The sequence below is a fragment of the Trematosphaeria pertusa genome (genome assembly GCF_010094035.1).
Source record: "Trematosphaeria pertusa strain CBS 122368 unplaced genomic scaffold BU26scaffold_3, whole genome shotgun sequence".
NCBI classification, from domain to species: Eukaryota; Fungi; Ascomycota; class Dothideomycetes; order Pleosporales; family Trematosphaeriaceae; genus Trematosphaeria; species Trematosphaeria pertusa.
The window spans coordinates 309,517-323,928 of record NW_022987214.1 but is presented as its reverse complement, the minus strand read 5'-3'; the positions used below and the strand labels follow the sequence as shown (position 1 = coordinate 323,928).

Below are 14,412 nucleotides of genomic sequence, written 5' to 3'. Positions count from 1 at the left end.
GCTTCAGTGGTCGCAGGCGAGGAACCGCGTCGTGGTATGCGCATAAATAAACCCCTTCGCGTTTCTTCCGCTCTTCCTTCTCTACAGGACGTCACGATAACTTCTTACTAAAATGGACAGCATCTGGTTTAATGGAGTGTGCCCCGGCTCTGGGATCTCTGGACTACACTATCGCAAGCTCTGCATGGGAGCGCCAAGGGAGGAGAGTCCAAAAATTTCGGGTCCCACAGAGCCATGTGGAGACTTTGCTCGGCTGCGCTCTGCACTGTGGTAGTTCGTTGGAACTCATGTTAAAAAGGGAGGGTTTTCGATGGTATGGAGGATTGGGGCAGAGGGAAGTGTGATGGTGATAAGCAGTGCCATCGTGCGATGGTGGATCTCTTAAAACGTCACTTATGTACTTCAGGAACTTGATCATACCCCCTGGCGCTAGTAATCTCGAGTCTATATAAATTCTCATCCTTACTCTCACACGTCTCTCCTCACCATCGTGCTCCGAGAGCGTCGCCCACTAAAAAGATCCCGTGCAGTGCATGGAGCGGATTTCGCTAAAACGAACGTGCATGCAAGGTATGTGTCCGCCGAGAAGAGAAGTAAATTTACGGGGAAAGCTTGCACGGTCTGGAGCTTCATCCGTGCCACCGAGCCAAGGGCAGCTATGAGCGCCGTTTGGAAACCATCATTCTGTTCTTTGAGTAAAGGGGAAGTTTGACGCTAGTATACATCTACACTTCTCCTCAAACATTCCCAGAACATCACTATCATTCCATTGCACATTACTAAGCCAAAGTGTCTTTTCGTATGGCTTCTCCTGTGGCGTCCCGGTGTAAAAGTTTCGAAATGCAATCTTCATAGCGTGTTAAGAAAGCTGGACGGACTGGACGATGCGCTTTAGGGAAGCTGGATGGCATAATTTTGTTACATGGCCCTAGTGCAGGTGCGAAAATAATCCCCACGCGTCATTGATGTGGAATTCGACCTTGCCTCTTCCCTTCGTGCGCATTAATTTTTCGGTGCGGTTTTCTGTTTATTGGACGGGCTAAATACTGGTGACTATTTAAACTCTCCCGCTTATTGTTTTTCTCCTTTCTCCACTGCCAGCTCTCCAGGCCACGTGGATTAATGGACATGGACGAGCCGTCGATGTGCTTTCCTGTCAGAGCTTCTTGGGAATTGCATATGCCCATTCGGACGTACGTCTCCGAGAGTCTAAAGAGAGAAAGCGAGTTCTCTATGAACTTCCCTTTTTTGGGCATCGAAGCTCACTGCAGCAGTGTGAAAATGCACTTACCAGTAAGACATACGAAGTAGTATAAGAGATAGAGCTTCATATCTGTGTGTCTAGTGTGCTTGGAGAATATCAAAGTGAGGTAGACTACCTGCGATGAAGGTGGACTGTCAAAGGACACGCCTTGGTATAGTCCAAAAAAGGAAGTGGATGTAAAATAGCGTGTTAAGAACTACCCTCCCCAATCCTTCCACCTACCTACTGAAATAGCAATCTTTTAAACGAATGACGATCGCATCTACCCCAAAAAACTTCAAACGCAGCTCACCACTCATGATCCTACAAATCAAACTCACAACTAATCCCATGATCCCTCTTCCCGCAACCCGCAGCCGGATCCGCCCCCAAATCCCTATGCTGCCCATTATAATCCATCGCCGCATCATCAAGATTGCTACTGAACCAATCGCATCCGTTCCCATTCGTCACCTTGAAAGCGTGGTTGAGCGAGGTCTGCGATGTGGAGAAAGTGACGGGATGCCCGGCGCCGCATTGGGTGCCGAGTGGATGGACGTTGTCCCATTTGTTCTGGGCGTTGGGCTTGCAGATGCGGATCTAGGAGGTGCACGGTCAGCGAGGGGTGATAGTGGGTGAGAGGGATGGGACTGTGGCTGTAGTTGCGCAGTGTGATACGTACCCATGCATCGTCGTCGTAGTTAGAGTCCCGGATAGAGGTGTAGTGGACGACGAATTTTCCGGGTGTGACTGGGAAGGCGTGTTGATCGGCGTTGCAGTCGAACAGAGCTACCGCTGGTGCAGTGAGGAATGCCGTGGTGGCGACGAGAATAGCTGCAGCGGAACGCATGATGGATATGGAGTGTTTGGAGTAGATTCGTGAAAGGATGTAATGTCTGAGAGGTAGCGTTGATGCTTGATTGTGACTGCAGGTGAAGTAGCTTGATGGAATGAAGATATGCTCCACGATACGGCACTTTTATACTTCTTGCTTGAGGCTGTGCTGGACGTGCGAGGGCTGCTGCGCAGAAGGCCGCCTAACGAACTTCCTCCAACATCTGACTTAATAGGATGAGGACCATTCCGGTGTGTGCGGACCGAATATGGTTGGCGGCCTAACACTTGACCGCCTAACACTTTGGCCGCCTAACACTTGGCCCTCTCTCTATGCGTGATCCATCGACTTACCCCGAGACAGACACGCCATTTCCACCTTCCTTACTCACCGCTCTAGCAGTGTTTCTCTCTTACTCCAAACATCATTTAAATTAGCTAGTAAGCACTTTTTGCCTCCAAGAAATCTTGGCACGGAAGCCGTTCTACTATTGGACGAACAAGCGTTCAATTCAGCTCCCTCAAAGCGGCCGAGGTTTTCCGATAGCCGGCCGAAGGAGCGACTGCGTGCCTTTTTCCAAAAGCGTAGTTGTGGCAGACTAAGCTGCGAGAGTCTGCGTAGCCTTGTGCAACGTTGGCAGGAATACAGTGACGTAGGATGAGGGGCGAGCCCGTGTTCAACATAGGGATATCGGAACGGTCGGCAAGAACGGAGGGATGCTGCCGTCCGGTATTGTAGTTCTTCAGCCCCAGCGGAGATTTCACGAAATGAGAACCAACATGACTCTGCGGCTATATCATTGCATTCTAGGGATACCAAGAACGCCGGCATCCACTTGCAGTTACACTGTTAGAGTGCAGGCTATCTTGGAGATGTTCTGGAATCTTCGCGCGCCATACTTACAGATTCACCATGAACCCAACTCACGTACTGTGGCCCACAGATAGCTGCCTTTTTGGTAGATTTTGAGGTTCAAATCCCGCTTACGAGCTGCAGTACAGCTCTGGCAAATGAAGCGGGTACATCGTCATCCTCATCTAACAATCGTCGATCCTTCAGGATGGGTGCCCTCTGCCAATTGCTTCAGAATCTGCACCACCCACTCCTTAACGTGCGCCTCCTTGCCATGCGCCTCCGACTCGTCAATATTCAAGCTCACTTCCCGTTTCTTCGTCGCTAGTTGGGGGTCTGAGGGCGAACATGGCTCTAGACATTTGAACCTGATGCTCAAACACCTGAACTCTGCGCATTTCCGCACGACTTGCGCGCATGCGTGCGCCAGTTGATCCAAGTCGCGTTTCGAAGCCTGCTTGAGAACCCCAGAGCTCGGATTAATATCCAACGACTGCAATCGGGGGCAGTGCTTCGAGATGAAAAGGACTGAGTCTCCGAAGCTTTGGAGCGCACTTCGCAGGATGATAGTCTTTCTAAATACCTTTCTCACGTACTTCCCGACCTCTTCGCCGAGAGAGATCTTCGTCATATGCGCGAGGGGCCCCCATAGGATGTGCGTGTTTGAGGTCTTCAGGATCGCCCTGTTCCCAACATTAGCTCGAATTGCTTCGCCAATAAGATAGTGTTGCTTACCACGGAGGGTTGGGCTTTCCCATCAACGGTTGTTGGAACAGCGCGACATTGTCGCGGAACAGAAAATGCATTGCATCAGTCGTCAAGCTCCGGTTAACCGCCATGATTGCCGGCTCGTAGTAGCGTCCGGGGAGCCGTATCAACTCGTCGGTCACTGGATATGCGATGAAGACGTCCAGAGGAGCGATTGCAGGGGGGCTGGCTATGTAGTCGACCTCAGGGACTCGCACGCTAGTGTGCTCTAGGAGTGGGTAGCTGTACCGCAAGTCATATTCGAGTTCGACTACACGCGCTAGAGTTTTAAGCCCTACATCGCTATCGAGTCGCTGATGCGCGAACCGCAGAGGCGGCGTGTATGCATCCCCGGGGTCGAAACCAGTGCGGACCTCCATCCAACCGTACCCCAGGAAGCTGAAGATAATGGCGCGAATCTCGTAGGGAAGGAGCTCCAACCTCGAGGGTGTATGAGGTATGGTAATAGGTTCGCTGCGTCGGTTACGGAAAAGGCGGCAGAGATTTCCCATTGCGGTTGCAGAGATTGTTGTCCCAAACGGGGATGCCGTAAAGAGCAGTTGTGCAGAATAGAAGGTGCAGAGTCTAAACGATGATAATTTACATAAATCAAATAGTGATTTGCGAGAATTCGATCACTAAAACCATTCGTTTCCCTCACTGGCTGCAAGTGGAGATTTAGCTAGTAACGCGTACGTTCACCATGCACAACCGCAATGTCTGTATTTGTGTGAAGCTCATTTACGCAATCGTTAGGTGGACTTTACCGCTACTGCTCTCTCAACGCAAATGATTGGCTCCTAGCGTAAAAACCCAGGAACGGATACGTCTTAGGTAGAAGACCTCAGATAAGAGAATAATAACCAATAGGCGAAACAGACACAAGGCCGGAGGGACCAAGGCAAGGATAAAGACAGCATTAGGGCCTGCAGCGCCTTGTATTCTATTGCTGCCATGCCGTCACTTTCGCCAGTCATAATTACGAGGACAAGGGCATATTATGTAACCCCAGGAGTATAGTGAGTGTGCAACAAGGATGAAAGCGATGGGAAGGAAGAGGTCAAGCTGCTCTCACAGCGAAATAGTATCAGTCCACGCGAGGCACTATACGCCCTCTGATGAGTATTATTGACGTTAGCCTAGTGAAGTCAGTTGGAGAACCCGCCAGAGCGCAGCCGACAGGAACATCGACCTTAAGTTGAGCTCTTCCTACAGTCCCAAGCCTACTTCCTAGCGACTCTATGAAGAGGCCTCCAGCGAAAGGCATCGCACTCAAAACAACCGTCCCCGAATGCGGTTATACGCTGGAATACCCGGATAAGCAGGCCCAGGAGTCTCCACCCATGGATTTCGTACGGACGCGGCCACCGACCCCAACCAGCGTATCACGAACCAAGCAACAGAGAGTATCCAGCTAGGGATGTTGCAGATAAGCCAGAACAACTCTTCTAGAAAACACAAGACGTCTCCGGCGAGTAACCCTCCTGTGGAACTGATGGGCGCTCCTCCTGCGAAGGCCCAGGCATGACGGATCTTGCCGGCATAGGCTACTGCAACGGCAATTGAGAGAACAGCTACAGTGCTCGGTACTGTCGCTTGTCAGAAGTTATGCGGCAACGAAAGTACTATGATTACTGACTCATGATGGCCATGATCTGCCGGATGGGTCGCTCATATCCATTGATCTCCCGTGCATTCATGCTGAAGAACCCTGCGATGAAGGACAGTGGCAACTGTTCGCAAGTCATAAGCATAGTAATTTGGTTAAATGCGGAGTGTGACGCATCAACATACGAAGATAATAGTGACAGTGGTGAAGACTAGCAGAGTCTTTCCTTGGGACGTCGTCTCGACCGTTTCTTGCCGCGCATAGTCAGCTTCGAGAACACTGGCTTGCTTTTGTTTCAGGTCCAGAAGCATGCTAAGCTAACCTACGTGATTAGCAACTTTACAAGGTGGATCTGCTGCTGAGGTCTTACAGAATCATGCGTTCGAACTGCTTCGAGTTCAAGCATCTCAACATCTCGCTTATGATCCCTAATCGTTCGTAGAAGCTCTGAATGGGAGCGCTGAATGCGACTACGCATCCGATACTTCGGGCTGTCTGCTGGCGAAAGAAGCTCTCCTGTATCCTCATCGAATTCCTCGGCATCCTCATGTTTGCCCATAGACTGCACGACAAGCTCCTGCTGCTTGAATATTAGAAGAATGCTATTTAGCTCGTCCAAGATGTCCTTTATCTCTTTTAGCAGGTTCGTCTCCTCCGTGATGTTAGTCAGGGCGCTGACTTCGGCCTGTATCTTGCTTTCAATCTCCTTATCGCTAAGCTCCCGATATTTTCGATGCGTCACACGGGCCGCACTTAGATGCTTCTTCCTGTCACGCAGTGTTTCTTGCAGGGATTGCATTTCATTTGAATGCTCCCATAGCCTGTTGAAGGCCCTAGTCTCTTTCATTTTCTCCGGAACAATCAGTATGTCAAATCCGCGGTGGTGACTGACAAACTTACTACGTCCCCAATCGCGATTTCAAAGAAGCCCATGAAATCCAAAAAAACCCGTGGGGTCGACTTCGGTTGGAGTAGGGAAAAAGGAGCCTGAGCATTTGAGAATGATGAGATTTGCTAACTCTGAAGCCGTTTTAATCTTGGTGGAGTTAGAAGCCAGGTCCATCATGACTCGCTCTTGCACGTCGGATCAGTCGAAGGCCGGCTCACTAGCATCTTTCCACCTCCTTGGAAAAGCCGTCACAACAGTTTCTGGTGACTACAATTAGCTATTCATTATTGGGGGCCCACCGTGTTACCGTCTACTAGGCCCATATAGGAGGTCGACTTACTGTCATCGATGATCCACATCCACAATTGATCCACCATCATCAATCGCGGCTTCAGCCCCATGGACTTTGTGTGCCGAAATACCACTTGATCTCTGTCTCGAGTGTTAATATCGTCTCCTTCAAGAGTAGGATAGCGCGAGTGATCCAGCGTGCGGCGCGGATGAATCGACGAAAGGACATTAAGGTAGGCCAAGAGGATAAGCTCATCGACTGTAAACAGACGGCGATATCGACGAGTCTCCAGCTCATATCGTGTCAAGACGGTTGATGGGTCGTCTGCCTGGCTGTTCTTCTGATTTATTCGTTTCGACTCGTGTTCTTCGACAGATACTTCAGAATAAAGCGAAAGAATGTCCAGCGACGGCCTGGCGGTGACCGGCTTGCCTTCTACTGCGATGTCAATGCACTTGTTCCGCCGTTCGAGCTTATGGGCAGTATCCCAATGAACATATGGCATCTAATACGTTAGCGATTCGAATGCGGGCCAGATCTGGGTATTACTTACAAAAAGGACATGGTTTGTAGTAGGCTTTTCGTCTACATGTCCGCTCAGTCAGAGACTGCAACGGACAGTGGGGTATTTATGACATACCTTGACCCGCAACAACCACAGGGGCATAGAATGGGCGCATGTGTCGCGTTGTCGGGCCAGCACTCTCCACTTGCCGGTTGATCCAATACTCCGGAGACAGAAGCAAGGCAGGCTTCTGACTAGTGGACACAACCGAAAAGTCGGGGGAGTAGATACGCTCCATGAGTTTCTGCACGCATTCTCGTTAGTCCAGGCACCTGAGTCGACAATGTGCAGGTTATACCTCGACCCAAGACATTTTATTCGCAGGTAGATGTATCCAGCGGATATCAGGCTTCTCCGTAGATACCGTGGTGCCACTCCTCGTTCGTAGGTTGCTCATGCAATGCTTTGGGCCGAAGTCCAGGAGAGTTTTGACTGAGGGACGACGGTGGACAATCCGGTACCGGGACTCTCCAGTGGTCGCCTGAGACTGCATGTTGTGGAAATGGATGATTAATGCAGATATCTCATCATCGAACGTCATTGTCGGGCTCGGTTCGAGCGCCTGTGGCGGAGCGAGCGTTTCGAGGGGAAAGTCTTCCTCGCCATATGTTCTAGCATCCCTCTCGCTGTCTCTGCGGTTATGCGTTTGAGTCGTTAGCTTGAAATACGAGGGTATGCGATCGCGATTTGGCCGGTAGGTGGCTCTAGGGACGGAGAGGAAGTTGTGTGACATTGCGCCGAACCCGGGGCGCTCCGTGCATGTCCGAGCTAGCAGCGGGCAACATTATAATGTTTAGCACAGGGTAGCGCCGAGGCGTTGGCAGCGAGATGTCGAGGTGTCGAGGCAAAAAGGCAACGAGACGTTGAGGCGGTGCATGCAATCAATAATGCGCCACCACCAGACATAAAAAAGCAAAAAGAGGGAGTCCACCTCAAGTTCCCCAATCGAACCAGCTAATGCGACCTTCTCCCAGCCTGCCAGGACACTAACCGCAATGCTGCACAGCCCTCAGTCACCTTGCTCCAGACTTATGGACGGGAGGCTTAGTCCTGAGAGTGAGAGATTACCAGTAAACCGTTGTGTGATCCGTGAGATTTCGCAAGTACCTTTGTTAGACGGGCGTGCGTCACCAAGATCACGTTGGTCAGCACCCTCCAAGAGGAGAAAGATGTGGCCGCAGTCCGGCGACAACGATGGTGAAAGCAGCGCAATTCAACAATCATCCGCGAGGTCGCTCGTACGGGCTGAAGGAGAAGAACCTCAGCAGAGAGGACATCTTGACGTCCCCTTCTAGGTCGCTTTGGCGCTAGAAACACATCCTCGAGGCCCAGTTCGAAGCGCAGACGGCTGATTCCACTAAGGGGTATCGCTCCGTTTGATATATATGCGACCGCTCAGGTCTCGAATCCCATTGTGTATGCTCGCGTATTCGTGGGCGAGGCAGCAGCGAACGACATGCTACCGACCGAAGCTTGGATAGAGCTAGAGGAGAGGATGAACGTGCTCTGCGGGGCTGGGTGGAGCCGGTTAGTTGATGACGGCAGGAGGCTGATGCGGAGGGCTGGACTGGTTTCAGGTTGACGGCGCGTTTCGAAAACTCCTTGCTGCGCAGAATAATCAGCTACGCCATGGTCTCGAAGGATCTCATCAGTCTTTAGGAGCGAGTAGAGCTCGTGAAAGGGCAATAGCAGCTTGCGGCATTGTCTGCTGGGTAGGAGGGAACGAGAAGGTCCATCTGAGGTCGGATTTGGGAATGAGCGCGCCAAGGATTCGGTGTTTCATTCTTCCGTCCCGTCCCAGTTGTGAGTTGAAACCAACCCTTCGATTTCTTCCATGGGTTCGTCGCAATGCAACATCAGCCGTCAGACTCCAATTAACAGAAGATTACAAGACTAAGGGCTCGTGGGACGTCGTAACAAGCTTCATAAAGCAGCGTTCCGATGCAGAGATTGCAGAAATTTTGAATACCAAGTTGGCCTGCTTCGGAACGCTTTGGTCCGTAGAAATCTATCAACGCGACAATGGAAGGATGAGCGCCAATATTCCAACGATAAATACGGGGCTGCATTCCAAAGTCTCTTAGCTCCCTTTTCGCAACTCCACTTTAAAAGCCCGCGGGCTAGTCTTTACCGCCTTGCCGTTCGGTCCCAGAGTGAATAAAATCTCATCAAACGCATATCTCCCATATGACGTACCATCGACGTTGAACCAACTCCCGCATGCCGACAACGCGCTCAGTCCTTCGCCAGGCTGCGATGAGCTTGCTACTGTCCTCCAAGCGATCTCCATCGTTCCATTCCTCGACTTCCGCTCAAGGTTGGTGGGTAGGAGCCGGAATGTCTCAGGCGTAAGAGACTCGCCTGTCAGCTCAGAGATGACCGGAAGTATGTTCGTTCCATTGCTGATCCACTGCTCGACTCCTAAACCAGGTAAGCCAGCCTTCGTGGAAAGAGTCATCGTTGAGTTCAACCCTCCCGGAGCGCGGTACGTCCCGGCATATGCTGCATCTGCTTGCTCCCGCGCCGCTTCTTCCAATGCCGGAAGCACGATGTCTAGGATCTGCCCGCTCAGCCAGTCCTTATCGCCTTCCCCGCCGACCGCTGAGACAAACCCAATGTTATAGTCCGGGACCAGTCCTAGCCACGTGTGGTACACGCCCCAATCCCCGCCTTTCCCAAAGATATCGATCACGCCGCGACTAGACGTTGTATCGACCCGATAAACCTCCCAAGGACGGCCCACAGCACTTCGCATGTCGGATGTAAACGACACAGGCTTCAACCACGCGCGAGTGGTATTTGGACTCAAGAATGTGGAGTTGAGAATCGAGCGTCCCAACTTGGAGAGGTCATTGATGGAGGAGAAAAGACCACCCGTAGGCCCAGCCTCCCCAGATTTCCGCAAAAACCCAGTGGACGCCAGGTCGTACGGAATCACAGCTCTCGATGGGTCCGGGGCCTCCAGCGAAGTTCCAGCCAGTCCGAGCGCATCGATGACCACCTGCAAACAATCCCCAAAGGACTTCCCGGCAATCGACTCCAGTGCATAGCCGAGTATAATGAACGGCGTACTACTGTATATCGGCTTAGTATTCGCATGGAAAACAGGCTGCCGGGAATCCAGCGCTGCGAAGAACTCCTCTCGGGAGCAAGTGAAGCCTATCGCTGGATCCGCAGAGACCATACAAGGCGGTTTCTCTTCCTCCGGCAGCGGTGGGAGGCCAAGTTGTTCCTGGATAGTTGGATCCATCAGCGGATTTGCACCCTCAAGAGCTACCACTGCACCGGCCGTCAGCTGTAAGCTCAGTTCCCAAGCTTGTTTCCAGCACTTACAGTCGTTCACCACTCCCGAAATCTGTCCCGCCAGCGCACCTAGCGTCACATCGTCCCACTTCACAAAATCCACCTCATTCTCTCGCCATTTCACATTACCCTTCAACTCCGGAATCACGTCCGTAACCGGTACATTCCAGTACGCGTCGCCAACCTCTTTCAACAGCAAATACACCGTGACTAGCTTCGATATACTCGCTATTCGCCAAATAGAATCTCCATCGACCTTCTTCACACCGGTTGTGTTGGAAAGTGTAGTTCCATCGCGGTAGTATTCGAACAAAGGAACGGAGGAGTCGGAAGCGAATATTTGAACCGCGATGGCACCGCTGGTAGAAGCAAGTCCAGTATCATAAGCAATAGTTAGGTTACGCAGCGCTGCTTGAAAGACTGATGAGGATGCGAGGTCCTTAGGTGCTGGGAAGACGGGTCCGTGGAGGGGACAGAAGGCGGATGTCCAGGGAAGGAACGCGAGGAGGTACCAGAGTACTCGGTAAGGATGCATGGTGAAAACTGTTGCTGGAGAGAGGGCTACACAAGGATGCGGACATTCCATGAAAAGTCGCCGCTTCTATACCAAAGCCATGGCACGAAGGATGCGCAATCCCTGCGCAATTTATATGGCGATTCCATTGTAAGCAGCTGGCTATATTGCCGGCAGCCTGGGTAAATCCTGTGCAAGGCCTTGGCAGCGGACCAAGAGCCCGTTTCTCCCACTTAGGTATTGCTTAAGGCCACCCAGGGGTTGATGCTTGACATATGCGGGGACACTGCGTAGATCTCAGCCCGTCGGCGGAGTTTTGGACACAACTACCACGTGACTTTCCCTCTCACATCTGAATCCTTGAAGCCTCCATGATCTCCTGAACCGTGATGGTGAGCGATTGTTCTCGTCCCCGCCGCATGCTATCAGGTCCGATTGACTAGTACGTGTTTGTGGTGCCTGAGGAATTATTGTCGGTAGCCGGTTCCGCGCCAATGATGCGCAGGATCGATCAGCCGTTGAGCGAGTCCTGCTTTTCTTCGACAGAACAACCAACTCTTCTCCCGAAAACACCTCTAAATGTGACAAAAAGCGCCATTGCACAGCTCGCGGAGGTCCGCGTCCTAAAGATATTGTTATGCGCTCCCCTTAGGCAGCATACGCGCCCGACACGGCGTATCGCCGCCCTCAGGTTCGCCCCTCCCAAACAATCTCTCACCGGTTCGATGTCTCGCAGCCTACCTGCAGCAAACCAACCCAAACGAAACCCGCTACACAAAGACTCCGCCTTCGAGGCATTTTACTTAGGCGAGTACGAACGACGGCGCGCAATGCAGCAGCGCACGGGTGACGTGGCGCTGCGCTTCTGGCCCCCAAAGCTGCTCCGCCTCGCAGAGCCGCATGAGCGCCCGCTTGAAAAAGCTGAACCTTGGCCTGCGACTGACCCAGAGTCTATGACAACACACCATATCCTAGGCTTCCCGTTCCGCGCGGCCCGAAATCCCTTCTAAGAGCTCTATTTTCTTGTTCGTTGGAGTCATTGGTCGTTTGCGAGCGGGAGCGGAGTCGAGGACCGCGCCGTTCGTGTCCGGGCTGGGGTCGCGGTTGCGGGGTTTGTTGGCGAGTGTCCGGGGTCATATACGGGGCTCGACCAGCGATGTTTCCGACGAGGAACTTGAACGTCGGCGCAAATGGGGCTGTTAATGGGGCGAGACGAAGTGCCGCTCCAAGCCCAAGCCCAGAGGACAAGACGGCAATTGGGTACTGGCTGTGTGATGAGGGTGAGTCTTCCCGCTTCCTCGTCGACACTCGTTTAATTCGCCTTAGGCCCATATCGAGACTACATCGCTGCGTTAAGCGGTTCCAATCCTGGCTTGAAGAGGCCGGATCCAAATAACGAAAAGACGGACCCGAACGATCCAGCCAAAAAGAAGAAACATCACCTTTTCAAAGACGGCAACGCGCTTGTCGTGCTCCTTGACGCAGAGGGCTCCGGCGACCCCTCATTCTCCAAGAAAGATTTCGTGAACTCCCAGGACCTTCGCAGGCACTTCGAAGAAACCCCCAAGGACCATGACCGGCGGCGTATCTATATCATGGAGGGCCTCGCCAAGGACTACATCTCGATTATCGGTGGCCACTTCTTCATGGACCCTTCATTCTTCCAACGGCAGGAAAGAACTTGTGTTTGGAGCAATGAATTTACTCCTACGAGTGATGCGCTGCCTCAGCCTTCATTGTTGGATCCGGACAGAAGCTTCCATCTGCAGTATTGTGAGCTGAGGCAGTTTACGAAGGCCATTGAGAATAAGCCTTACTTCTGTCACAGGACGCGGAGGCATGTAGGCATGACACCGCCAAGGCACAAGGAGGATTCGACTACGGGTATTCTTAGGCGGAAGATATCATGGTGGTGTAGAACTACCAGCAAAGGTGGCTGGGATGGTACGCACTCAAGTCTTCCTTTCACCTCGGCCACATGAAACTGATACTACATGCAGTCGTTATCCTATGCGATCCCCAGCTCGATAAGCTGGATCCGAAACCCAAAGAATACGATCCAGCAAGCCGCAGCTACAAAGAGATTCCCAACACGGACTCGCTCCAAAGCCACCCCTTTCAAGACGGCTACATCGACTTCCTTCCGCCTCGTTCTCACGAGACGGCTGGCGGCAAAGACCCCCATCCGCACAGCTCAATGGTGTGCGACCTAATCCACTACTTCAAGAACCACGCCGACCTACTCTCCGAAGAAGACTGGAAGACGCCCACCACCTCCTCCATCTTTGTCAAGAAGATCGTCGCAGCCCACTACTTGCAACTCGTAGACTACATCAAAGCTATGCTCCCCTCGCTCGAACTGCGCCTCACTACCGCCTGGGTCGAAGAACAAGACCAGTGGAAGTCGCTGCAAACCATCTCCCGCCGCTGCGGCAACTACCGCGACGATATCGAAGACACGCTCCTCAGCCTCGGCTATCCCGTCGAGGCCACCGAACTGCACCGCCGCGTGCACTGGGAGAACTGCGAGAAGGACTTCCAGTACATATACTTCCGGCTGAAGATCCTCAAAGAGCGCGCTGATACGCTCATGGGCGCGATGACGGGTCTTGCCTCCATCGCCGGCAATCGCCAGAACCTAGAGGAAGCGAAGCGCGTCAAGCGGCTCAACTTGCTCGCTCTGCTGTTCATTCCCCTCGCGTACACCAGCTCGCTCTTCAGCATGCAGGATAACTATGCGCCGGGGAATGGGGCGTTTTGGGTATACTGGGTGAGCGCGCTGTCGGCCGTCATTCTCACATTGTTTGCAACGTGGGTGTTGGATAGTGCGCTTGATGAGGCGGCGCAGTGGCAGGTCCCGCTCAAGTTTTGGGGCAAGGGAGACCAGGCGGATAGAGCGCCGCTGAAGAAGAGAACGACGGGGTTTTATAATTTATGACTGGGTACACAATCTCATGGTAGGGTTGCCTTTCGCACAAGCATCTTCTTGAGTCTTTGTTCTTGCATCTATTTATGGCGTCTTGGATTCCACGCGTCGGATTTCTCCCACGACTTTACGAGGCCACACGGTCATATCTCATCCGCACTGCCAAAGCATTTGCATCGTAGTTTCACCAGTGTCACTTAACATCTCAGCATATGTACTTTAGCTCAATTGCACTTGCTGCTTTTCTCTCCAATTTCCAGTTTCAGATTTCGCGCTCAGCTATTTCAAGTTACAACCTCTCATTCTCTCAGATCCTTTTAATATGCTTAGCAAGACCCGCCCATCATCTTTAAATCTATAGGGAAACTTTTCATGCGGAATGTAGCAGGAGCTGAGATCAAGTAGCGTTCATCTAGTCCCTGGCCTCTAGCTTCGCTGCAGTCGGCATTGCATACAGCCTTATTGAATGACGCGACTTGATGGACGAATCGGCGTCAATATAAATCCCATCATACCCCCACTAATCCAAAGCCTCCAAACATTACACAGCATAAGGGGAAGGAGCACCACCATGCTTGCCGGCCGCAAAGAACCGCTCAAACCCCTCTTTCGAAGCGCGCTCGAGCAGATGGTCCGA

General features: G+C 52.2%; 7 protein-coding genes across 7 annotated transcripts; 2 read left to right on the top strand and 5 right to left on the bottom strand.

The window, feature by feature from the left end:
- Positions 1-1,440: 1,440 nt before the first annotated feature.
- BU26DRAFT_547499 (uncharacterized protein) lies at positions 1,441-2,175 on the bottom strand. Its single transcript, XM_033831885.1, has 2 exons — positions 1,926-2,175; positions 1,441-1,843 (listed from the first exon to the last, which is right to left on the bottom strand). The coding sequence occupies exons 1-2, from the start codon at positions 2,091-2,093 to the stop codon at positions 1,568-1,570; spliced, it is 444 nt and encodes a 147-aa protein (XP_033687856.1). The 5' UTR covers positions 2,094-2,175; the 3' UTR covers positions 1,441-1,567.
- Positions 2,176-2,584: 409 nt separating this feature from the next.
- On the bottom strand, positions 2,585-4,189 carry BU26DRAFT_501141 (uncharacterized protein; the record flags this gene model as incomplete). Its single annotated transcript, XM_033826548.1, has 4 exons — positions 2,585-2,869; positions 3,010-3,081; positions 3,121-3,613; positions 3,666-4,189. 4 exons carry the CDS (start codon positions 4,187-4,189, stop codon positions 2,585-2,587), a joined length of 1,374 nt encoding a protein of 457 aa, XP_033687855.1.
- A 581-nt stretch (positions 4,190-4,770) lies between these two features.
- BU26DRAFT_210735 (uncharacterized protein) lies at positions 4,771-6,339 on the bottom strand. The gene is made up of 5 exons (XM_033820641.1): positions 6,187-6,339; positions 5,657-6,136; positions 5,472-5,603; positions 5,317-5,410; positions 4,771-5,266 (listed from the first exon to the last, which is right to left on the bottom strand). The coding sequence occupies exons 1-5, from the start codon at positions 6,217-6,219 to the stop codon at positions 4,950-4,952; spliced, it is 1,056 nt and encodes a 351-aa protein (XP_033687854.1). The 5' UTR covers positions 6,220-6,339; the 3' UTR covers positions 4,771-4,949.
- BU26DRAFT_210738 (uncharacterized protein) lies at positions 6,326-7,896 on the bottom strand. The gene is made up of 5 exons (XM_033820642.1): positions 7,331-7,896; positions 7,108-7,276; positions 7,021-7,052; positions 6,516-6,972; positions 6,326-6,435 (listed from the first exon to the last, which is right to left on the bottom strand). The coding sequence occupies exons 1-5, from the start codon at positions 7,763-7,765 to the stop codon at positions 6,374-6,376; spliced, it is 1,155 nt and encodes a 384-aa protein (XP_033687853.1). The 5' UTR covers positions 7,766-7,896; the 3' UTR covers positions 6,326-6,373.
- A 541-nt stretch (positions 7,897-8,437) lies between these two features.
- On the top strand, positions 8,438-8,614 carry BU26DRAFT_419547 (uncharacterized protein; the record flags this gene model as incomplete). Its single annotated transcript, XM_033823306.1, has 1 exon — positions 8,438-8,614. A coding segment is annotated over one exon (177 nt), but the record flags the coding sequence as incomplete, so codon positions are not given.
- Positions 8,615-9,112: 498 nt separating this feature from the next.
- Positions 9,113-10,870, bottom strand: BU26DRAFT_601081 (beta-lactamase/transpeptidase-like protein; the record flags this gene model as incomplete). The annotated part of the gene is made up of 2 exons (XM_033835236.1): positions 9,113-10,311; positions 10,366-10,870. The coding sequence occupies 2 exons, from the start codon at positions 10,868-10,870 to the stop codon at positions 9,113-9,115; spliced, it is 1,704 nt and encodes a 567-aa protein (XP_033687851.1).
- Positions 10,871-11,911: 1,041 nt separating this feature from the next.
- On the top strand, positions 11,912-13,944 carry BU26DRAFT_210720 (uncharacterized protein). The gene is made up of 3 exons (XM_033820640.1): positions 11,912-12,129; positions 12,176-12,793; positions 12,850-13,944. The coding sequence occupies exons 1-3, from the start codon at positions 12,006-12,008 to the stop codon at positions 13,785-13,787; spliced, it is 1,680 nt and encodes a 559-aa protein (XP_033687850.1). The 5' UTR covers positions 11,912-12,005; the 3' UTR covers positions 13,788-13,944.
- The last annotated feature ends 468 nt before the right edge of the window (positions 13,945-14,412 follow it).